Source organism: Gopherus flavomarginatus, chromosome 10 (genome assembly GCF_025201925.1).
Source record: "Gopherus flavomarginatus isolate rGopFla2 chromosome 10, rGopFla2.mat.asm, whole genome shotgun sequence".
Lineage (NCBI taxonomy): Eukaryota > Metazoa > Chordata > Testudines > Testudinidae > Gopherus > Gopherus flavomarginatus.
This window is the reverse complement of record NC_066626.1, coordinates 19,561,812-19,585,629: the sequence shown is the minus strand read 5'-3', so window position 1 is coordinate 19,585,629 and position 23,818 is coordinate 19,561,812. Positions and strand designations below refer to the sequence as shown.

At 40.8% G+C, this 23,818-nt stretch overlaps 2 protein-coding genes across 7 annotated transcripts in view; one reads left to right on the top strand and one right to left on the bottom strand.

Annotated features, from left to right (window-relative positions):
* The window catches only part of CMKLR2 (chemerin chemokine-like receptor 2), a 40,567-nt gene extending 30,325 nt beyond the window's left edge, over window positions 1-10,242 (bottom strand). For 2 of the 4 annotated variants that reach the window (XM_050969615.1, XM_050969616.1), the window contains exons 1-2: window positions 10,021-10,242; window positions 5,443-5,525 (exon numbers count right to left, since the gene is read on the bottom strand). The gene's annotated coding sequence lies outside the window, so the exon portion shown is untranslated. The remainder of the gene's footprint in view (window positions 1-5,442; window positions 5,526-10,020) is intronic. The other 2 variants (XM_050969614.1, XM_050969617.1) reach the window with 2 other exon arrangements.
* A 194-nt stretch (window positions 10,243-10,436) lies between these two features.
* Window positions 10,437-23,818, top strand: part of ZDBF2 (zinc finger DBF-type containing 2) — a 32,092-nt gene continuing 18,710 nt past the window's right edge. Inside the window, exons 1-4 of one of the 3 annotated variants that reach the window (XM_050969576.1) lie at window positions 10,437-10,534; window positions 18,583-18,704; window positions 20,376-20,427; window positions 21,010-21,061. In XM_050969576.1, coding sequence (XP_050825533.1) covers window positions 20,376-20,427; window positions 21,010-21,061 — 104 coding nt within the window. In that variant the 5' untranslated portion in view covers window positions 10,437-10,534; window positions 18,583-18,704. Of the gene's footprint in view, window positions 10,535-16,440; window positions 16,495-18,582; window positions 18,705-20,375; window positions 20,428-21,009; window positions 21,062-23,818 lie in introns of those variants that run through there. The other 2 variants (XM_050969577.1, XM_050969578.1) reach the window with 2 other exon arrangements.

Genomic DNA, 23,818 nt, shown 5'->3' with positions numbered 1-23,818 from the left:
TGTCCTTTTCCTTCCACACATTATTCTTACTGTTTCCTTTTGCATTCTGTCTAAAAAGCATCTGGCTCAGCCAGCCATGACTATATATTTTGCAATACTATTGTAGTCCTGTGACCACAAAGGCCAATTAAAACAATGCCCTATACAGCCCACTGCTGGTGCGAGTTTGCCAGATCTCTGAGTGCCTGATTAGACTGTGCGCTGGGCCTGTGTTTCTCCTGCAGTGAGGTTGCAAGTAAGAGACAGAGACGGAATCTATGTTTTCAATCTTTGCTCTCCTTTTCTCTCCCCCTGTGTGCATGCTTCTTTAGTTCTGTTTTCAAGGGAATGGGATAGAACTTTAACAACAGCTACACCCACTTCACCTAACTTCTTTCCCCCCCCAAAAGGAGAGTTATTACCCTCTCAGAGGCTGTCAGACAGCAAAAGGAACTAAAGGATATTGTTAAAATGAAAGCCTTAATACTTTTCATTTCAAGTGCTAGATTAAAAGGCTTTTTAACGGTATGTTTGCCAAGGAACTAAATAAGTAGAGGTCTCAGTACTTGAAACCATATTTAACTGTTTAGTGTTGTATAGGGACGGGATCACATTAACACCTTTGACTCTCTGGGGCTACTTATTCCCTTGAAGTTAGCACATCAGCTCCTAGGCACTACAATAATACAGACAATAAAAAATATTTTTTATTAAAACGAATGGAAGATTATGTGGCTAAATCCGTCAGATGGTTTTAATAAAATATTAAGATTTTTCAGAGACATTACTATAAAAGAACAACTAATCTAAAATATAATAGGTGGCATAGTTCATGACTGGCTCTGCTCTCAGTTAAATCTCTGCCACCTCAGGGAATGAATTCATGGCCTGCTCAATTCAGTTAAATCATCAATTTTAGCACGCAACTTAGATGAGAGGAAAAGGAAAGGCTGCGTCAGGCAATGACAGATATTACATGGAAAAGTTACTTGTGAGAAATGTCCAATTTCCCATTAATTTTTCATTGATGTTTATGATTTTTTTCAGTGTTCACAAATATTTGGAAATGGTTTTGATACAGCTCACAGATATTTCTATTCTTTAGTACTAGAATAGCAAAATAGGAACAAGATGCCAGAGTGACTCTGTGACTGACAATCCAATCTCTGTTCAGCCCAAGATTCTTGAATTTATGCACGTAGTAAACCACTTCTCTGGTATTTTGTTAAATATGAGACTAACTATTGTTATCTAATGAATACAAATAACCAAGCTGACAAGACCGTGGTCTAGTAAGAATGCTTTTCACACAATGGGGGTTTTACCTCCACCCATGCAGTGGGATACTGGTGTGCAGAAAAGTAGTTTCAGAAAGAACCGTGGAGATATCAAGAATTGCAAATAGGCATGCCAACTTCAATTGTTTCACCAAGTATTCCACCAATCTGCACTCCCCCTACATGGACGCCTCAATATGTGTTAGTACTCTCTTTCAGCTGGTGTAAAGTAGCATGGATCCACTAAAGTCATTGAAGCTATGCCAGTATATACCAGCAGAGAATCTAGCCCACCATGGACCTCAGCAGCCACATAGATGAGAGGGGTCTAAGTAAATTAGGATTCTGTTCCTCAGCTATGCTGCTGTGAATCAGGAATAAATGCATTGACTTCTATGGACAAGTATTAGATTTAGAATGACTAGACTGAGAGCAGAATTGCAGTCCATTCTTCTTATCAAGAGATCATGGTGAATGATGGCTGAAGTTCTTTCTTAAATTTTATTCAGTTCTTACTTCTTTCCATTGAGTCTGAAAAGTTTTGTCTGAATAAGGACTCCAGGATTTGGCCCCCTTTGTATGCCAAGAAATCTTTGGGGAAGTTTTTATCTTTCATACCAAACAGCTAAATGGGGAAGCATATGTAATGCACTAAGGATGGAAGAAATCAATATGATTTGTTGTTGTTCAGCTTAATGTCATGCAGGAAGTAAAGTGCGTCCTGATAGACATTCCTCCAATTCAGGGAAAACCCTTGAAATTCTCTGTCCAATACAGGTCGCTCCAGTATTTTGTCAACTCTAGTTCCACTCAAGACATATCAAAAGGAACAAAGGTTCCAATCAACCCCATACTATTTTTTAAGCACATATCAATAAACTGACTACATGCCTTAAATTCAGCTCCCAGTAGGAACATTTCACATGGATAAAGAGACCAGGATGGGAACATTTCCTGTATACACTATTTAATTATCTATTTATCTCTAAACTCATCAACTTCAGATGTAGGCTGGGAGTATACTATCAGTCTCCTTGTTATGCTTATAAGAAGCACATGTAATCTTTTACAGGGGATAAGGCAATATGCCACATTTATTGAGAGTACAGTGTTTTAGCATTAAAAATCAGCATATGCTTCCATTCACACACACACACACCCCAAAAGCTTCTGCAGCTGGATCTTATAGTTACCAGTCCTTAGCGTTGCTTGGTCAGTTCCAGTGGCCAGCTGAAACTGCACATGAGGGATGGGGAGCTAGGCTCTGTCATAAAACTTATATCCTTCTAAAAACAATCATTAACACAATCAGTAAAGAATAAACTCAGAACAATTTCTTCTTACTAATTCAAGGCTATAATTTCTTCTTTCTAATTCAAAGCTAGCAAAATGGAGTATAAAGCAAAAATGGAGTAAAATTTTACTTGAGACAATTTCTTCCCATTAGGCTTTTGCTTACATTCTACAACAAGAAATTTACTCCCATCTTTTTAAAGATGATATTGCTGAAATGATTTGAGTAGAAAATGACAAAGGATGGAGTGCTACGAAGGTTTTTTGGGGGTTTGGACATCTACATGCAAAAGAGCTTAATACTGAGTTGTCATGAGACTCTACTCTGAAATCCACTTTTGCTGGATGAAGAGACTCCCATGCTGTGTTCCACTCCTTCTCTCTCATGTTCCCAGTACAAAGCTTAAATAGAGGCTAAGGCTTTTGAATGTTGACTATCCATTCATGTGATTTGACTGTCCAATAACATGGATGACGACATCACAGTAAGTAGCCAATAGCTATATTATGTGAGCGCTATATGAAAGATTTTTGAATACCTTCTGTCTTGGGGCAGCTGCGTACAAATTGCATACTATCGAGAAAGTGGGCTGAGACTGCCAATACATTTCACTCAGGCCGCTGAACAGCCATCAGAAATTAAGCTCAGCTCTCTATTGACACAGTCCTGATTTAAAACAGGGATCTACTGGAGGAAGACCTCATGTTCCAGAATTAGTCACATGAGACGACCAATGGATTCAGTGAATTCAATAAATATATTTAAAATCTTTGCTTAAGAGTTATCAGTACAGGGTAGAAAATGTTTGATCCTGAAGTACCGGGATGTTTAATCTTGAAAAAATTTATTCAACATTTGTCTATCTCAATTTTTTAATAGAATTCCACTCTCCCTCCAAATCATCATGGCAAAATACAGATGAATAGATCTTGAGTTTAACCTGGTGAGCTTTCATGACATTTGCCAGGCTGCAAAGAGGACTGAAGAAAACTTAAGTCTGAAAAATAATGTGGACTGGCCTGAAATTGGATGAGGGTGAGGAATATATCAATTTTTAAAAAACTTCTTAGTCAGTCTTCTATATCTGTATTTTATTCTGCAGGGAATTTATAATGCTGATTTTGGGCCCAATTGTGAAGTAAATGAGAATTCTGCACAGAGGATTGGATCATTTTGACATCTCAAATGTTCCCAAGACAATTGACTGTTACATGACTAAGTTATTGGATACTTCTCTCTAGTTACATGGCCCCCACTACTGCAGTACTTGAGTGCTTCACTCAATACACCCTTGTGAGGTAAGAAAGTGCAATTATCACCCTTTTACAGAGGAGGGGAAACTGACGCACAGATTAAGTGAACTTGACCAAAGTGTCACAGCCCCTGTCAGTGCCAGAAAATGAACCCAGATCTTCTGAGTCCCAGTCCAGGATCCTAAATACAATATCAACCTATGACATAACAGAGGTTTATGACTGTATTGCAGAATCAAAAATGAAGAGGTCAAGTTCATACAGTAGTTTCTTTGAACAGCAAGGGGAATGCTGAAAACTACCAGTCAAATAAATAGATTTTTGTTCAAAAGTTCTTTTCAACACCTTCTGGTTTGCCCAGGTGCAAAAGTCCCTACATTTTCTAAATGAAGGAAATGTCTTTTCTCTTACAAAGGCTGGTAGTTTGGCTTATCAGCATTTTTATCCTGTAATTAAGTTTTGTTGTTGGAGAAAAAACAGAACTTCTCTATTCCTGCTTTTTTCTTCAGGGGGAAATTTTGTTTTTTTGCTGCAGAATTACTCACAAGATAACAGAGAGTAAAAGAGCTGGCTTGGCTTCAGATGTGAGGAAATATTTCATGACATTTACTGTAGAAACAATATGAAACATAATAGAGTAAAAGCTTTGTTATTCAGCATGTTGGGGGGATGGGGGGTGCCGGTAAGTCAAAAATTTCGGTTAGCTAAGACTTAGGCCATGGCTACACTCACACTTTACAGCGCTGCAACTTTCGCGCTCAGGGGTGTGAAAAAACACCCCCCTGAGCGCTGCAAGATACAGTGCTGCAAAGCGTCAATGTAATCAGGGCGGCAGCGCTGGGAGCGTGGCTCCCAGCGCTGCACGCTACACCCGTAAGGGATGTGGTTTACATGCAGCGCTGGGAGAACTCTCTCCCAGCGCTGCCGCTCCGACTACACTCACACTTCAAAGCGCTGCCAGGGCAGCGCTTTGAAATTCCAAATGTAGCCATACCCTTATACTTACCAATGGAGGGAGTTTGGGTGTAGGAGGGGGGCTCAGGACTGGGGGTTGGGGTGCAGGGCACAGGCTCTGGGAGGGAGTTTGGATGCAGGCGGATCTCAGGGCAGGGTGTTGGGGCACAGGAGGGTTTCGGGGTGCCGGATATGGGATGTGCTCATCTCGGGCGACTCTCTGAAAGAGGTGACATGTCTCTGCTGCTCCTAGGTGGAGGCATGGCCAGGTGGCTCTGCACACTGTCTCCACCCACAGGCTCTGCCCTTGCAACTCCCATTGGCTGCAGTTCCAGGCCAATGGGAGCTGCAGAGCCAGGGGGTGGGGCGGGGCAGCACACGGAGCCCCCTTGGCCATTCCTCTGTCTAGGAGCAGCAGGGACATGTTGCCACTTCTGGGAAGGCACACGGAGCCAGGTTAGGGAGCCTGCCGGACCCACACCAACTGGACTTTTAATGGGTATCAGAAATGCTGGTTTCTAGAGCTTTTCAGTTGGTAAAGTGCCAGATAACACAGCTTTTACTGTATGATTTAGAACAACCAACACGGATGTGAGAGAAGGGAAGGATGCTTAGCTCTCTTGGGGCCCAGTTCCAATACCCTCTTAAATCAACTGCAAAATTTGCATTGACCCCACATAATTACATTTTTGGAGTTCTGTGAAAGGGTTCGTTCACCAAAGGAGATTCAAAGTAAGGGCTGGCTCTCCAGCTGATGCTGTAGTGTGACTGAAAAAAAAAAAGTAAAATAAAAACGTAACAATTTAATTGTGTCTGTGATCACAGGTTTGGGCTAGATCAGCTTTGCTTTAAAAAGCTTTGTGTTGTGGCAGTATATGAGACAACTTGAACACATTTAGTAGCAATTTCAAATTAAGAATACATTTAATAATTAATTCTTTCTTTTGACTTGGGCCAAGATTAACAATATTCTACCTATGAAAAGAAAGAAAGAAATTGCCCCACTCTTTACAGGGTACTAACATTGTACATAAGAATACAGGTGATCAGATAGCCCTCTAGTGGAACATAGTAAAACACAGCAGAGTTAAAACTAAAATGGAAACAAGGCTGTATCAGGTTTGTATCTCTTTTCCTTCTTTTAACCATTGTCTGCTGTCCTGAGACTTTTTTGAATCCTGCTGATTCTTAGACTCAACAGTATCTTGTGGCAGTAAGCTCCATAGGTTAACTATATGTGGTGTAAAAATAGATTTAAATTTGTTGCTTTAATGCTTTTCAGTATTTCATTGAATGTTCCTTTATTCTTGTATTGTAAGTAAGAGTGTATATCAGGGGTCAGCAACCTTTCAGAAGTGGTGTGCCAAGTCTTCATTCATTCACTCTAATTTAAGGTTTCGTGTGCCAGTAATACATTAACATTTTTAGAAGGTCTCTTTCTATAAGTCTATAAAATATAACTAAACTACTGTTGTATGTAAAGTAAATAAAGTTTTTAAAATGTTTAAGAAGCTTAATTTAAACTTAAATTAAAATGCAGAGCCTCCTGGATTGGTGGCCAGGACTCGGGCAGTGTGAGTGCTACTGAAAATCAGCTTGCATGCCGCCTTTGGCACGTGTGCCATAGGTTGCCTACCCCTGGTATATAGGAATGCCTGCTTTACCTTCTCTTTACCATTCATTATTTTATATTTCTCTATCATATTCCCTCTCCGACCAAACAGTTCCCATTATTTCAATCTTTTCCACACCTCCGATTTTCACCATCCTTCTTTCCATCCCTATTTCTGTTAAATATTTTTTCAGATAGGGTGGCCAGATCTGAACTCAGTACTCAAGGTGAGCATATACTAGTGATGTATATAATGGTGTTGCAATATTTTTCAGTATTATTTTCCATCCGAATCTTCATACATCCTAGCATTTTTTTTCACTTTTGCTCCTCATATGTATACGTACCCACGCATGTGCATGTATATCTATATAATATGATTCTAGGATTGTCACTCCATGTGTCACTCTGAAACCTGAGAATGTCTTTTGACCTAGTATGAAGTGATGGGAACAGCTACAAGCATGGTTGGGAGCTCTTTCTGTTTAGAATATCATCAGGTTCTGTCATCACTGGGACTCATGGTCTGTTACCATCCACTTTTTGAGTTCTTATCCATTTTTGACTTTTTTTACAGATGACTTTATGATAGCCTGGGCCTTCAGCTACTAGTGTAAAAGTGAAAACAATGAAGCAGCCCCCTTTTTAAAAAAGTCTTATGCTATTTTTCTGTATAATTTTCTGTATTACTTCAGTCCTGAGTGTACATTCTTATCTTAAATTTACTCTGCAAGATTTCCCATAGTATGACACTTTCAATGTGGTTTCACATGTGCACAAGAGTGCCGTTACATGGATCACACTGCAGAATCCAAACCTGTATTTACAGCTGTTGTGATAAATGGAGGGGGGAGGGGGTAGCTCCCTTTTATGGACACCCAGCCAGCCAGTTAGCTATAAAATCCCTCTGAGGCCTTGGCTACACTCACACTTTACAGCGCTGCAACTGGGGTGTGAAAAAACACCCCCCTGAGCGCTGCAAGATACATCGCTGTAAAGCGTCAGTGTAATCAGGGCAGCAGCGCTGGGAGCGCGGCTCCCAGCGCTGCACGCTACACCCGTAAGGGATGTGGTTTACGTGCAGCGCTGGGAGAGCTCTCTCCCAGCGCTGCTGCTCTGACTACACTCACACTTCAAAGCGCTGCCGCGGCAGCGCTCCCGCAGCTCTGCCGGGGCAGCGCTTTGAAATTCCAAATGTAGCCATACCCTAAAGTAGCTGTTCTCTACTTGCTTTACCTGTAAAGGGTTAAAAAGTCCACAGGTAAAAGGATAGGAGTGGGCATGTGACCAAAAGAGCCAATGGGAAGGCTTTTTAAAATAGGGGAAAACTTCCCTTTGTCTGTTCTGTTGTTGTTCTCCAGAGAATGGGAACAGATCAGAGACAGGGCTGGGACTATGCTGTAAAAAGCTTTTTGTGATGGTATGGAAATCATCAGATCATACCAAAAACCTGCTCATAAATCAGAAAATGTCTAGAAAGACACAATTAGGTTTATTTCTTATTGGCTTGTGGACTCCTCTGTGCTAACTCCAAATGCTTTTTGTTTTGCTTGCAACCTTTAAGCTGGACCTCAAGAAGGTTATTCTTGATGTTTAATTTTTGTAAGTGGGTTTTTTAAATCTAGCAAAAGCCTTAAGTTCCAGATGTATTTTCTTTCTTTTTGTTTTCAATAAAATTTACTTTTTTTAAGAACAAGATTGGATTTTTGGCGTCCTAAGAGGTTTGTACATATGTTGTTTAATTAGCTGGGGCAACAGCTAATTTCCTTTGTTTTCCTTGTCAGTTTTTCCCCAGAGGGGAGGTGAAAGGGCTTGAGGGTACCCCACAGAAAGGAAATCTCAAGTGCGCCTTCCTGGGTTCCCAGGGGTTTTGCATTTGGATGGTGGCAGCATCTACCCATCCAAGATCAGAGAGAAGCTGTAACCTTGGAAGTTTAATACCAGCCTGGAGTGACCAGTATTAATTTTTAGAATCCTTCCGGGCCCCCACCTTCTTCACTCGAAGTGCCAGAGTGGGGAATCAGCCTTGAGAGATGTCTTCATAGGTAAAGGCTTGGGCTTTGACTTTGTTTGCATTTGGCCTTACTACCATAAAATATGAGGACACACTAAAAATATTGACCCAGTGCCAGGAAGAGATTGCAAGGGGGAAAGATGCAATAGCTGGTCACTCAAAGGAGTATAAGATGAATTTAAAAACCTTAGAGGTTAAAATAAATAGAACATCAGCTAAGCAGTGAGTTTACTATTTTTAACCACACTGCCAAGATACATTCATGTTCTTCCATATAACATGAACACTCTTAGCTATAATTCAGCCATTAAGTCAAAATGGGACCTTCATCTCTGATAAGGTTTGATGGGGCAGGTATGATACTTAATGAAAAACAAGCTCTTTATTGATTGCTAAAAGGACAATGACAGAAATGTCTTTGTCCTAGTCTTTCTTCATATGGTGTAAAGAAGTTATGTGTTTTAGGGGGTAAGTGCCCAGCATATTTCTTAAAAAGTAGAAATCTTATTATTGCCCACTTCAAGCATCCAAACATCCTGAGTGAGACTGAATTTTTATCATCAAAAGCATATTTTTTGGGGGGAGGGTACCTTCTATTTGTTGAGCCTTTAAGTTTACAGTCAGGTCACACTCTCAAGTTTTCTTCCACAACCACAAGCACTAGAAACTAATTGTTTTTTAAAAGAAAGCTGAAATTCTTATGTAATCACTTGTCTCTAGAGGCTGGTTAAGAAGAACAGAAAATATCATGAGACTTGCAATAAAATCATGGGTTGGAAACAATATATGGCAAAACATTGCAAATGCTAGTACTGTATCTCCCATGTTAGTATAGTCATAAATCCAGTCATAACACAATAACTGATGTTGGACTTGCACGCTATGCAGGAATGTAACTTTTTTCTGAGAAAGGAACAGGTTTTTAAAGGTATTGAAGCACCTAAGAATGCAAATAGGAACCTAGTGGGACTTTTATTGGGTCTAGGCCCCAACTCCTATTGAAGTTGATAAGAGTTAGGTGCCCAAGTGCTTTGGAAATCTCACTAGGTGCCTCTTCACCTCTGTAGTGAGAGAGGGTCCATGTAGAGGTAACCCTTCTGCCAGGTGAAGCCAGCAGCAACAAGGGCAAGGTTCAGTATCTAGGGGTTCCTTTTCAACAATACAACACAAAACTGGCTCACACTTCCTCCCAGTGACCTAGGACAATTACTTACCACCCCCTGGGCACCTCTAAGAGGCACTACTTCCCCTCTTGGAAGCACAGACTCTTACTGTAGCATAAAATTTTACTAAAAGGAGCAAGTTAACTCAGCATTAATTTGGGAAAACACTGCAACTGGGGCTCATAAACACAACCATGAGCAAAAGAGCCACCCCCACATAGGTTGGGAAGTGTTCTTTTCCCCTCAGTGCAGCAACCCAGAAGGTCCTTTAACATGACCCCTTCTCTATACCCCACTCACATCAATAGAGACACTATTCTAAAGTAAATCTAATACTTAGACGCACATATCACTGACTTCAGTTCATAATATGTGACAAACCTCTCAAGTCTAAATTAACTTTTCTATTCTACTATGAAAATAGAACTTGTCAAATAGTCACTAAAGCCCATATCACTACATACAAACACCTACCTCCCTTCTCTCAACTCATTGGACGTTGGAACCCAAGTCCCCTGCTAAGCAAATGCTGTTCAGCAGAGGGTAAGTCCCACCATTGGCCTATGCCAGGTACAGTTCTTCTGCACTCAGTTCACACAACAAGGAGAACAACCCTTTATTACGCCTGCACCAATAACAAGGAGCCTGGGAACCCAACACCAGCCCCAAGTGATCATTTGGGCAAGCAATCCCATCATGCTGTGCACCTCGGCAGGGTGGGTGTGGCCATACAAATGAGATTGGGCTCTGCAGGCTTTTTCCACAGCTCACCACTAGCTGAGAACTCATCCGGGCTGTTTACCTAGACATGGCCCTTGGTGCAGCGACGGGCCTGACTTGCCCAGCAGGCCCCGCCTAAGCCGCCCAATAGAGGGCCCATGGAAACAAGAGTCATGCTCGGGGCAATAACCCGGAAACAGAAGTGGAGCTGGTGCCCGCCCTCTGACCCCCCACGTGGGACGGAAGGGAAAAAGGGGAAGCGACTGAGGTGAGAACGGGTTGTTGGGGAGGGTGGCGGCCGGTAGGCCGGTTCGCCGGCCGCCGATACAATGGTGCGTGAGAGGGACCAGAAAAGCCCCTGCCAGGAGGGCTTGGGCGGGAGCCGCCGCTGCCGTCGCGCGCACGCTGGTGGGCGGGGCTTCATCGCTGTTTACGAAACAACCTTGCGCGCTCTCCCGCGTGTGCAGGTGCGCGCGCGCCCCCTCGGCTGGTGCGGGCCGGAAAGGAACGGTGCCGGCGCTTGCCGTTCCCTTCCCCCGCGGGCGTGTGGTCAGGGGCTAGGCGGCGGGGCTGCCCACTTCATGCTGGTGCTGCTGGCGTAGGGAAGGGGCCGTGGGTCCCTGTCTAAACCCCACCCCGACGTCCTCGTGGGGCCTCCCCGCTCGGGGCAGGGCATCTTCTGAGGCTGCGATTTGGGACGCGACGCAGAGGGAATTAGAAGTGGCGGGAAGGGAAAGGGCATCTAGGTGTAATGTCCAGCGTGGGGCTGCTCCTGTGACTGTCCATGTGGGCAGCCCACGCCTCGAGTGGCAAATATCACTGGTAACGTACCAGGGAGCCTCATGGGCGTGTGGCAGAGACGCGTAGGCTCTGACATCGGGACTGGCAGTGGCTAGGGTGGCACTGGAGGCCGTTACCCCGTGAAGAATTTCTGTTATCTGCGTTGCTGAACTTCACTTGCCTTCCCTCAAACGTCACTGTAGGTGGGCACCTGTCCGGAGCTAGGGGGCACTTAGTTACACTTGCAAGTGCAGTGCTGAACTGAGAGTCCAGACTCCTGGGCTCTCTTGTACCTCTGCAGCACCCATTGCTGTATGACCTTGGACAAGCCATTTACCCGCCTGTGTGTGTGTGTTTCCTGCTCCTAAACAATGTTTCCTTATTTCAGAGATGTATTGTGAGGCTTAATGTGGTTAAACAGAGCATGGTACTCCAATCGAACGTGCTATACAAATGCAAAATGTGTGCTGAATACTTGATCACAGTAGATGTAATTCTCCAGCTTGACTGCTCTCCACATCCAGTTCATTCTACTGCCATCACCAAAACCTTCGCTTTTTCTTTTCCACATTGCTTTTGTTCCCTTCCATGTAAGATGTAGGCCATCCCTTTTTTGGGGTTTTCTTCCCTGTGGTTCCCCAGTGCCTAACCTAAAATTAACTCTTGCCTTCCTACACCACCATCTTTATGTGCATTAAGGCTTTAGTTATCTAGCTGCCCCTGAAATGTACATATTTCTGGGAAAGTCATTTTGTGTTTAGTTTGTAGGATTTTTCTCTTACAGATTGCTCGTTCTGAAGTACCACAAATACAGACCACTGTCCAGGTTTCTTTGAAACATAATTCTGGGAGCCAACCAGCACTCATGCAGCTGATAGCCGGATTATATTGTTGTTATCACAATGGGTACACGAAACCAAATATTCTAGTACCTAAAACCAAGATAAGTGTTTTACTGAACTAATAAAAGGCAGTTCCCTGGCTTAGGGAGTTGGGAGGTTGTTTCATGCATAGGGAATGGCCTGGAATTGGGAGGGGGATGGAAGCAAAGGGGAGAAGAGGCACCCTTGGGGAACAGAGGGGTGAGATGGGAAAATAAGAGGAGATAAGATCAGAGATGTAGGCTGGAAATGAATAGTATAAGTCCATAAATTAAGAATAAGAGTGAACAGTAAAATGGGTAGCTAGTAGAGGGATCTAAAACATGATGTGTGACCAAGACATATTGTGAGCAAGAGGTGAGAAAGATAGACTTTAGTAACAGTAGACTTCTGCCAAAATTGTTAAGCACAACTTTGAATCTCCTCTCTTGGAAACCACCTGACAGTAAAAAAAAAAATATTGCTTAATCTGTAAACTTTGGCACAGGGACTCCTTATTCTGTTTTTACAGCACCTAGCACAAAGGGGTCTGGTCCATGATTAGGGCTCCTAGGAACTACAGTAATACGAATAATAACAGTTAAGAGAGATTTTTCCTCCATTTCTCCTTGGTTTCCTACACGACACTGGCTTTCTCAACTGGAGGATCAAGAGAGGTAGTTCTGAGGTGTCCTAGCTGGAATACCAGATTTCAGAGTTCATAGAAACCATAAAAATGGAAGAGATCTTCAAAGTGTGAAACAATTCACACTACTCTGGCTCTTTTGGGTAATATTGATTGCTAATTTGGTTCCTGAACCACTGAGGTTTGAATATCACTGACTTAGACCATCCTTGATAGCAGTTGTCAAACTAGTTCTTGAAAAACGCCAATTATGGGGTTTCTAGAACCTCCTTTGGATGCCTGTCCCAGTGCTAAACTGTTTTTATAGTTGAAAAGTTTTTCCTAATGTCCAACGTAAATCTCCCTTGCTGATTACTTCTTGTCGTACCTTTTGGTGGACCTGGAGCACAATTGATCGCTGTCTTTTTTTTTGAATAACAGACCTTCACATAAAGTTTAAGACTGTTATCAGGTCTTTCCTCAGCCTTCTTTTCACAAGACTAAAGATGCCCAGATTTTTTAATCTTTCTTTGTATGTCGGGTTTTCTAACCTTTTAAAATTTTTGTTGCTCTGCTCTGGACTCTCCAGTTTGTCCACATGTTATTAAAGTGTGGTGCCCAAAACTGGACACAGTACTCCAATGGAGGCCTGGCTGTTGCTAAGTATATCAGGATAGTTGCTGTCTGTGTCTTACATAGTATCCTTCTGTTAATACACCCCAGAATATTAGCCTCTTTGCAACTGTATCACATTGTTGACTCATATTCAGTTTGTGATCATCCTTTTCAGCAGTACTACTGCCTACCCAGATAGTTTCCATTTTGTAGTTTTGCATTTGATTTTTCCTTTGCCTTGTTTATTTCAGACCAGTTCTATTCTAATCCTGTCTTCAAAATGCTAGCAACCCCTCCCAGTTTGATGTCATCTTCAGGTTTTATAAGCATACTCTCCATTCCATTATCTAAGTCATTATTGAAAATATTAAATAGTACAAGATCCAGGATGGAACCCTGCAGGACTTCACTAGATACATTTTCCCACTTGACAGCGAACCATTTGTTAACTACTAGTTTTGCACTTTGTAGTAATTTCTTCCAGGCTACCTTTTCCTAGTTTGCTTATAAGACTGTCTGAAGCTTTACTAAAATCAAGATATATCACACTACATCTTCCCCTATTCACTAGGCCAAAAGAAGGAAATTAGATTGATGTGACATGATTTTGACAATTCCATAGTGGCTCTTACTTATAACCCTATTATCCTTGAGGCACTTCCAAATTGATTGATTAATCCAGTGGTTCTTAACCTTTACTGCAGCCTGCACCCCTGTGGTTCTCAGAATATGTTCTTGCACCCCTTATCAAAAATGGTTGAAGTAGGTCAGTTCTTTAAACCTAGATATTTTATTTGTACATTGCAGTAATCGTTTAAAAAAGTATAATGTTAATAAATACATAGGTTTGATGAAACAAAGAAGTTGTACTTACGTGCCTTTCCTTAATTTGTGTTTTTGATGATTTACCTTCTAAAAAAAATCTGGCATGTCTTGCACCTCCAGAAAGGGCAACTCGCACCCCCAGGGAGTGTGTGCACCCCAGGTTAAGAACCACTGGTTTAATCATTTGTTCCAGTATCTTTTGAGATATCAAAGTTCAACTGACTGATCCATAACTCCTCTGGTCCTCTTTGTTCTCCTTTTTAAAGATAAGGTACTATGTTTGCCCTTCTCTAGTTCTCCGGGACTTCACCTATACTCCATGTATTCTGAAAGATAATTGGTAATGGTTTCAAGATTACTTCAGCTAGTTCCTTCAGTATCCTAGATTGAATTTTGTGAGGTCCTGCCAACTTGAATACTTATTTACGTAAATAGTCTACCACCTTTTCTTTCCCTATTTGGCTTGTGTTCCTTCTCTCTTGTTAATATTAATTGTGTTTAAAAATCTGGTCACAATTTGCCATTTTAATGAAGACCGAAGCAAAATAGACATTCTGACACCTCAGCCTTCTTTGTGTTATCCGTTGTTAGCTCTCTTTCCCTCTGAGTGGAGGACCTACACTTTCTTTCATACCTTTTTTTTTTTTTTTTTTTTGCTCCTAAAGTATTTATAGAACCTGTTCTTTTCCCCTTTAATGCCCCTTTGCTATGTGTAACTCATTTTGTGTCTTAGCTTTTCTGATTTTGTCCCTCCACATCTGTGCTATTTTGCTCTACTTGTCCTTAGCAGTTTGTCCATGTTTCCACTTTCTGTAAGATTCCTTTTTGATTTTCAAGTTATTAAAGAGTTCCTGATGGAGCCATGTTAGCCTCATTATTCTTCATGTTTTTCCTTTGGATTGGGGTAATTTGCTGTTGCACCTTTAATATTGTCTCTCTGAGAAACTGCTCGCTCTCCTGAATTCCCTTTTCCCCCTTAGATTTTCTTCCTATGGAACGTGTTCTCTGAGTTTCTTAAAATCTGCTTTGTTGAAGTCCATTTTATTATTCTGCTGCTCTCTTTCTTTTCTTTTCTTAATGTTATGAACTCTATCATTTTATTATGACTTCCACCCAAATTGTTTTCAGCCTTCAGATTCGCAACCAGTTCCTCCCTGTTAGTTAGAATCAAGTCTAAAATCGCTCTCCCCAAGTAATTTTCTCTATCGTCTGAAACACAAAGTCGTCCCCAACACATAATAAGAACTTACTGGACATTTTGTGTTTTGGCATATTACTTTTCCAAAACATGTCTGGATAGTTGAAATCCCCCATTACTACCAGGTCTTGCATTTTGGATATTTCTGTTGTGTGTGCTAAAAGTGCCTTATCTGTTTTCTCTTGCTGATTTGATAGTCTATTGTAGACCCCCCTACTATGACATCACCCCTGTTTTGTCACCTTTTTATCTTTACCCAGAGACTTTCATCTGACCTGCCTCTCACCCACCTTCTGGACTTCAGTATATATTCTTGATGTATACAACACCTCCTCCCTCCTCAGTCATTTTGACCATCATCTCCCCTTTTTGTTTCTAATTTATCTGTTGCAGGGGAAGGCTGAAAGGAGTCTCCAGAGTTTCTTTGATGCCTATGACATTTTCATGTGCTATCAAAATGAAAGTGCTGATTTAAAAAAAAAAATTTTTTTCTTGCCTTATGGTCATCTTTCTTTTGGTCTTCTGTCAGGTCTCATTAGCTCAACTTGTTTAGGACTCCTTGCAGTTCTTCATGCTCCGTGACTGCTGTGTGCCATGTAATTCAATAAAACTAAACAAGAAATCTCTCTAACTGCAAGAGACAGCTACAGTAGCCCTATGGGTTATAAATCTGCCAAATCAACCATTCCCAGTTGATGCCAGTCATTACTATGTTTGTAACATAATACAGATCTTTTACAATGTTGAAATATTATTTTAAAGGAAAATTATGCATATGTAATTTATTTTTAAGCAGTAATTGGTATTATTGTACTACAATTACATTGAGCTATTTCAAGTTTAGAGATTCCTTAACTGAACAAGGGTTGTTCTTACAAAGCCTGTGGATAAAAGAACCCATTATAAAAATATAGATCAAATGAAGAAATACCTTTTGACTTTTCTAAATTAGAAATTAAATGAGACTGCATTACCAAACGCATGAGGATTTGTGCTCCTTTCCCCGTGTCTGTATTTTGGTAGGGGCCACACAAGGCATCCAAGCACAAGCTTTCGCTTGCTCTGCTGAACTGAGACCTGAGCATACTTTCAGCCTTAAACATTTTTCTTGTCTTAGGGATATATTTGTCTCTCATGCGTCAACTATATACAGCAGAATCTTGGCAAACAATCTCCTCTGAAAATGATATTTCTCTGACAGCTATTAGGGGTGCTTGAGGCCTTACAAATGTACACCCTACCCTTTGTAAGTGAGAACATCTGGTCCATGACACTCCCTTGCAGCATGAAAAGTGAGAGAAAAGAGCCACACTGGACTTAACTCGGTATACCTAAGGGCCAATTCTGCACTTATGTATGTTGACTTCAATGATGTTAATTAAAGTTAAGCATTAGAGCTGGTCTGGAATTTCTTGATGAATTTTTTTTGGTAGAAAATGCCAATTCATTGAAACTTTGCAGAATTATATCTATTTAGATGAAAATTTCATTGGAAAGGTTTCTCAGGTCCACAATGGAATTTCTGGTCAGAGAGAGAGAGAGAGATTGACTCTCCCAGAATAGCCAAAAGCCCAAGGCACTCACCTATGGGAAACCCAGGCTTAAGTCTCTGCTCTGGCTGATTCAGAGCGAGAACTTGAATTTGAGTCTTTCATATTCCATTGGGGGAGGGATAGCTCAGTGGTTTGAACATTGGTCTGCTAAATCTAGGGTTGTGAGTTCAACCCTTGAGGGGGCCTCTTAGGGATCTGGGGCAAAAATCAGTACTTGGTCCTGCTAGTGAAGGCAGGGGGCTGGACTCAATGACCTTTCAAGGTCCCTTCCAGTTCTAGGACATAGATCTATCTCCAATTATTATTTCATTATTATTATCCAGGTGTGTGCACTAATCACTGGGCTAATAGCTATTCTGGGGTAGGTCTTTCTTTGCAACAAATTTTGAAGGGTCTAGTTTTTGTTCCAATAAAGAATGAAATTAGACTTTGAAACCTTGACACTTTTTGCAAACTGGAATTCTTGTTTTCAAGCCAACCCTATTAAGCATTTATTGAATTCTTTGCAAGATTAGGGTCTACATGTGTAACGTGCATAATTATATGTAGGGATGAATGACCCTGGATACAAAACTATCACTTCACTCACTCATGATAGTCACATTATTTGTTTGCTCAGGAATGTCTAAAGACAATATTCGGGCTTGATCCTATACCTTGATCCTATACCTGAAGCCAGTGGCGAAGCTCCTATTGGTTTTATTAGTGCAGGATCATGCTCATTAACAAGACTAACTGAAGTCCGAATTAAGGCACTTTTTTATTGCTGTACCTGCCCACCCTGTACTGGCTTTAGACAAGGCTATTATCAGCTCACTTTTGAGTGCAATTAAAAAAATCACAAGCACATTAACAAATGTGCAGAAAAAGTTGCATGGACAATACCCAAACAGAGGGAAGATACTCAATATATACAGAAGAGTGAGAGGAAAAATACAAAAAAAAAAACCAAAAAAAACCATGTAGACTAAAGAGCCTCTATATAAAATGTGTAATGGTACAGGTTTCTTACTGGAGTGTAAATGCATTTCCTCTGGTTGTAAGAACAGAGACTGGGGGAAGGAGCAAGAGAGAAGAAGTGCGCAAATGTAAAGTGATCCTTATACAGTTTTCATGAGAGCAAAAAAATGTAAAGTAGGTTTGAGATCAAGAGTTTGACATGCTGCAGTCAAATATATAACTGGCCTAGTGAGCTGAGCACAGTTATGGGAATCAGCAAGTCCTGAGCTTTGAACTTGGCTTTGATGCTTTTTCTGTGGCCGTAGGCAAATAACTTTCTTTGCCACCGTTTCCCTATTTGTAACACGGGGCTAAATACCTCACTCTGGTGTTCAAATGGTTAATTTAATAATAGTTACAAAGTGCTTGGAACATATAAAGTGCAGTGAGAGGGCCAGTTAATTTACTAATCTAGCTGGTTTACGCAGTATGAGCAGAAGAATTGATTCTTCAAAGCATGTTGGTGGCTTTAACCATAACAATCATCTCAAGGCATAATTTGCTTTATATTTAGGAATTGAATTTCATTTACTGATATACATTTAAATGCATGAACATTAACGTCTTAATAGTGTATGTTGAATAGGGACTATGAGAAGAGAAGTGAGATCATCATACGGGAAAGTGCTGGGAATGCTAAGAAATATATAAAAAGCTGTCAAAGTTCAGTAAGGAATCTCTGTCAAAATTAATTCCTTAATCAAAAATGTTAATTGACTGCTTTAAAAAGAGCATTGTCCATCTTATGGACCAACTTGCTGACAGATCGATTCTATGTAGACTGAAACCTTTTCTCCTTTAGAATATAGAACAAACACATCAATAACTAGCTAAAAAGACCCTTAATTTCATTATTACCAGGTTTACAGTGGAGATGAGAATGGGTGAGTGTCCTGTGCAGAAAATGGCCTCCTGTCTGAGATCTAGTGTTCAACAGCCTTGAAATCAGCTTTTGGTGGGGGCCAAAGGTTGGCAGCACTAAGGTTAGTACCTGAAAGTTTATTTAAAGTTTCAGTTGCAGCATTGTTAAGCTAATGTGGGACACTTTGGAGCTCTTTTTTATTCCCTGACATCAAAACATGAAGTTGGATGTTTTTGCAGTGCCATGCTTCTGTCTAGATCAGCTTGTGCATCAGGAGATAATGCTGAGCTATAAAGATGGCTTTTCCAGCCTGGATGGTTATCCTATTTGTTCCATTTCATTCATGGCTTCTATTATATAGGTTTTTGCTCAGTGTTTTAAGTGTAGCTGAAGCCATTAAACCATTAAATGAATTTGGCAGGGACATTGCATAGACCTACTAATGTAGTTTAAGATCTGGATAGGATACGATAATGTTTATCTATTATGGGAGGAAGAGACATTTCCTGATCTAATATACAAAACCAAAGTGCAAATGTTCCTCTCCATAGAAATCTTTAGTAAAAGGAGAAAGATTTATACAAGTTAAAACTGTACAGTTTGTGACTGTGATGGGGTGTGCTGGAGGCCTCAACAGTCCTACCACATCCTGTCCCAGAAAGGAGCAGTGAAGGTGGATCCTCCAGGCCTGCCTAGAATGGCTACAGGGAAGCAGCCAATCAGAATGGAGGAGGCTCAGCTAAAAGGACCTGCAGAGTGTGAGCAGCTCAGTTGCTGGCTGGGACCAAAAGGATGAGGCAGACTTGGAAAGCTGTGAAACTCTCCGAGGAGGCCTGAAAGTGACCCTATTCAAGCAGGGAACAGACAGAGAATTTTAGCCCTGAGGTAATGGTGAAGTAGAAGCGGCTGTGTGGGAAGAGACCCAGGGAATAACAGCAGCAACTGTTACAGGAAGTACCATGTGGCTGCTATTTATAGGGACCCTGGGTCAGGACCCAGAGTAGTGAGTGGGCACAGATCCCCCTTCTGCCCTCTGGCAGAGTGGCCAAAGCCCCAAGAAGGGAACAAGTTTCATTTAAAAACCCAAGTGAAGGGCAGGACTTAGAGTCTCCAGGGAAGATACCCTGGGGGCACTACTCTATAACAGGGCAGGGACGGACTTAAAGGTAGCCCAGAAGGGGCTGAGAACTGAGCTGGAGACATTACCAAGGGCACAGGGACAGGCTCTGTTGGACCTTTTATTCCAAAAGAAGTGTTCGTTCATGCATTTGACTATGTGACTTAGCTGGAGTCACTGAAGACCCGCCTGACAAGGGCAACAGCCAACGGGGCTCCACAAAAAGAAAGAGAGTGCAGATTCGTGCTCACTCACCAGGAGGCACTCACAATAGCTGATTGTGCACTGTTACAATGACCAAAGCACTAGATTTATGGGGATGGTGTTTTGCTTCCCTGTCAGATAATTTTCTTCTGACTAATGTGGCCTGCTACATGCAAAGACTGCATCTGTAGCTCTCTAGGTTTGGGTTGATTAAGAAGTCTTCATACAATTACTGGGCCCTTGGCTAGTGGATAGTATGTGGCATTATAGAATAATCTAATAAACCAGGAATTTGTTTTGATCATGAAGATTCAGTTGAGATTAAATTATAATCCTTATCTGAAACAGTATTGTGTTTTCACAGTGTTGTCATTTTCTTGGAGCTCAGCCATGCTGACACTGAGAATCGGGTAAGAGCCAAGACTATGCTTTTCATATTTGTTTTCAATGTTTTTTGTATTTGGTTTATAGATGTTTGACAGGAACAAGCCAACTGATGAAGCTTCTGCTTCTTCAGCACAAGGTAAGCAACTTAATTATTAAAACAAAAATATGGACATTCAAAACACCAAAAAAGCATGTATTTTAACTAAAAATATATGTCAATTCCCATTGGTGTTTCAGTTGGGTTAGTAGTTTTGCCAATTCCTGTTCTGAATTCATAAAATTGTAGATGTCAAGGATAGAAGAAAGACCATTTAAATTATTAATTCAACTTCCTTATGGGTGCAATGAATTGTTTTATAGTGAACTGTTAAACAGCTGCTGCATTTTACCCCAGAGGTGACTGCATTATGATGACAGGTGAAGTGATTTCAACATATAGGGCCTAACCTTGGTCCGATTAAGTCAACAGAAAAATTTCCAATGATGTCAACTGTAAAAAGATAAAGCTTGTAGTTTATGCAGCTCTTGGTGGGTGACTGATTCTGTATAAATGGAAGTTTTCCTAAATTTAATCAATTTTACTTTTGTCGTCCTATAAAACACATTCTTTTTGACACTGACAATTTAGTGCATAGGTAACAATGACCAGTTCTGGTTTCTCCTGCCTGTTTTTCTATCTTTGCTTCTTTTTTTTTTTTTTTTTCTTTTTTTTAAATAGGTATAGAAAGACGAGCTATCGAAGGATCCCTACAACAGGAGAGCAGTAGCAGGTGAGTTAGATGATATAATTAGCATTAAACTTTATTACTTATGCTGAATAAACTAGGGAGAATCTAGCTTTTGACATTAAATTTGACCCCATAAAACTGATAACAATGCAATATTTTCAACTGTCGGGTTAATGGTCTCTTTATCCTCTGTATAGGTATAATTAAACATGTGCATTGCATGTCCTTTGACCCCTCATTAATATCAGCAGTGAGATTGAAGGTCAAAAATTTCATTTTTGGCTTCAGAATTCCAGAGAACCTGAAAAAAAACTCAGCAGCCAACTAGCCCAGAGTTGTTTTTCAAGATTAGCAGAAGGTTTAAATGTGACTTTAATTCCTGTTACCCTCTCTTTTTATTAAAAAATGATCATGTAGACTGGCCATGGGTTTTGATGGCATTTACCGGTGGCTACATTAAAAAAAGTGTTGATTTTTTTTAAAAATTACTTCCTAATAAGAATTTTATATAAAAATGTTGATATTGCTGGTATGGAGTTGTTTCATTTCTGAAGTTAAAAAATCTCTCTCTTTTGTCTCCCGTGCTCTACCCCCTCACCATCCCTAGCTTTTGTCATCTTTTTCTGCTCTCATTCTCTCTCCTCCTCTCTATTCTCCTTTTCAGTTTAATTCTCACGTACAGCTACGTCTCTTCTGTCTCCATTTTCAGTTCAGACCTCCCATGTGTCTCCTCTGTTCAAAACTGTTGTGTCATTGCTGATTCTGTGCTCTCTGTTCCCGTATCTCTCAGGTCTGTAGATCTGCCTGTCGCTTTTTCCTCAGGGCTGCCTGTGCATATCATTACCTCGGCTTCGGTGCTTATCCAGGCCTTCATTTTCTTTTGCTTGGATTATTGTTGTTTCCTTCTCTGTGGCCTCCCCAAATCCCAGCTTCTTTACTCCAGCATGGAGCAAAGGTCATGGTAAATGTAGGTCCTAGTTATATAGGGAAAGGTTGGAGAGAGCTCTTGTAGTCCAAATTCAAGCTGCTAGGTAAGAGAGTAAAGTCCAGGATCTCTTCGATAGTATGCTCTCAAATGCTTTCAGTTCCATGCACAGGGCCAGAAAGACAGGCAGGACTTTAGGGTCTCAATGTGTGGATGAGATGATGGTGTAGGGAGGCAGGTTTTAGGTTTATTAGGAACTGGGGAACCTTTTGGTAAAGGAGAAGCCTGTGCAGGCAGGATGAGCTCCACCTAAACCAAAATGGAAACAGTTTGCTGGTGTGTAAAATTAAAAAGGTTGTAGAGGTTTTTTTAAACTAAGGACTGGGGGAAAGCTGAGAGATGCATCGCTTTTTACAGATCCAAACTAACATGGCTACCCCTCTGATACTTGACACCACTGAATATAGTGTACTTGGACTTTCAGAAACCCTTTGAGAAAGTCCCTCACCGAAAGCTCTTAAGCAAACTAAGCAGTCATGGGATAAGAGGGAGCATCCTCTCATGGATCAGTAACAGGTTAAAAGATAGGAGACAAAGGGTAGAAGTAAATGGTCAATCTTCATAATGGAGAGAGGTAAGTAGCGGTGTCCCCCATTTATTAATTTTTAATAAGTGCATAATCTGACTGAGGAGTCTTTAGAAATAAGTGTTGGATCCTCTGGCTGGTACAAACAGAAAAATAGTATCTGTACTGGGACTTGTGCTGTTCAGCATATTCATAAATTATCTGGAAAAGGAGGTGAAAAGTGAGGCGGCAATCACACAAAACTGGCGATTGTGTAACAAAAAGGCTAGGTGGGCCATTGGTATGGCTGTTCTTATGTTATTTTCTTACACTCCTTAACTCCATTGGCTTCACATTCATTGTACAATCAGTTCAAAATTGTCTTCCTTTTTAATTAAAATCCTTGAAGGGCTCACTGCAGCCTATCTTATGGGACCAGGGCTTTTTATTCCCCTCTGAACTGGCTGCCTCCATGTCTTGCTGCACATTCTTGCCACTGTCACTGTCAGAACCCCTCCTCTGCAGCTGCTGGCTGCACCAGTGTTCTGATATTGCTTCTCTTCATCAATTCATCTCATTTCAATCTCTTCTGAAAATGTATCTTCCCTTATTTCTGTCATCTCTTGATTTCTCTCTCTGCTATTATTTAACTCCCTAAACCCGGGCTTCTCAAACTTTTTTATAGCATGGACTGCATATAATTTGAGATTTTGTCTGGCGGACTCTGTCCTTTCCTCTTCTTCACTCTTGCTCTTCATTCTTCCCTTCTTGCCACATTTTCTCCCCTTCTCTTCTTTGTCCTCTCTTGTTTAAGTCTTTAGAAAGTGCTTGATGGCACTTCTGCAGATTAAAAGTGAACTGCAAATATTCACAAATTGCAGTGGCAAGATAGGTATTCAACACCGAATTAATTTTAAACAGTTTTTTTTCATTTTTTCACACTCCCACACAGCTACATCCTGTGCATTCGTTTGTTTTTTTTCTCTCCTCAATAGTGTTCCTACTCTTCAGGAGAAGTATGGTTTTCACTTCCCACAGCATGGCAGTCATTTTGACATATAAATCTAAATCATATCAACTTTCTTGACATTTATATGATGGAAAATATTCAGGAGTTGGTTTAATCTGCTTCATTAAAAATGTCTATATTAAAAACATCTTTTGTGACCTGACAGCAGTCAGCACTTACATTTCAAGTTACAGTTCAAGCTACATTTCATAGTTATTTTGGGGTGATGATTTCATCTCTCTCATTATCTTTATTTCTTTAATTTTGATAATTATATAATCTTTGGCCAATACTGTATCT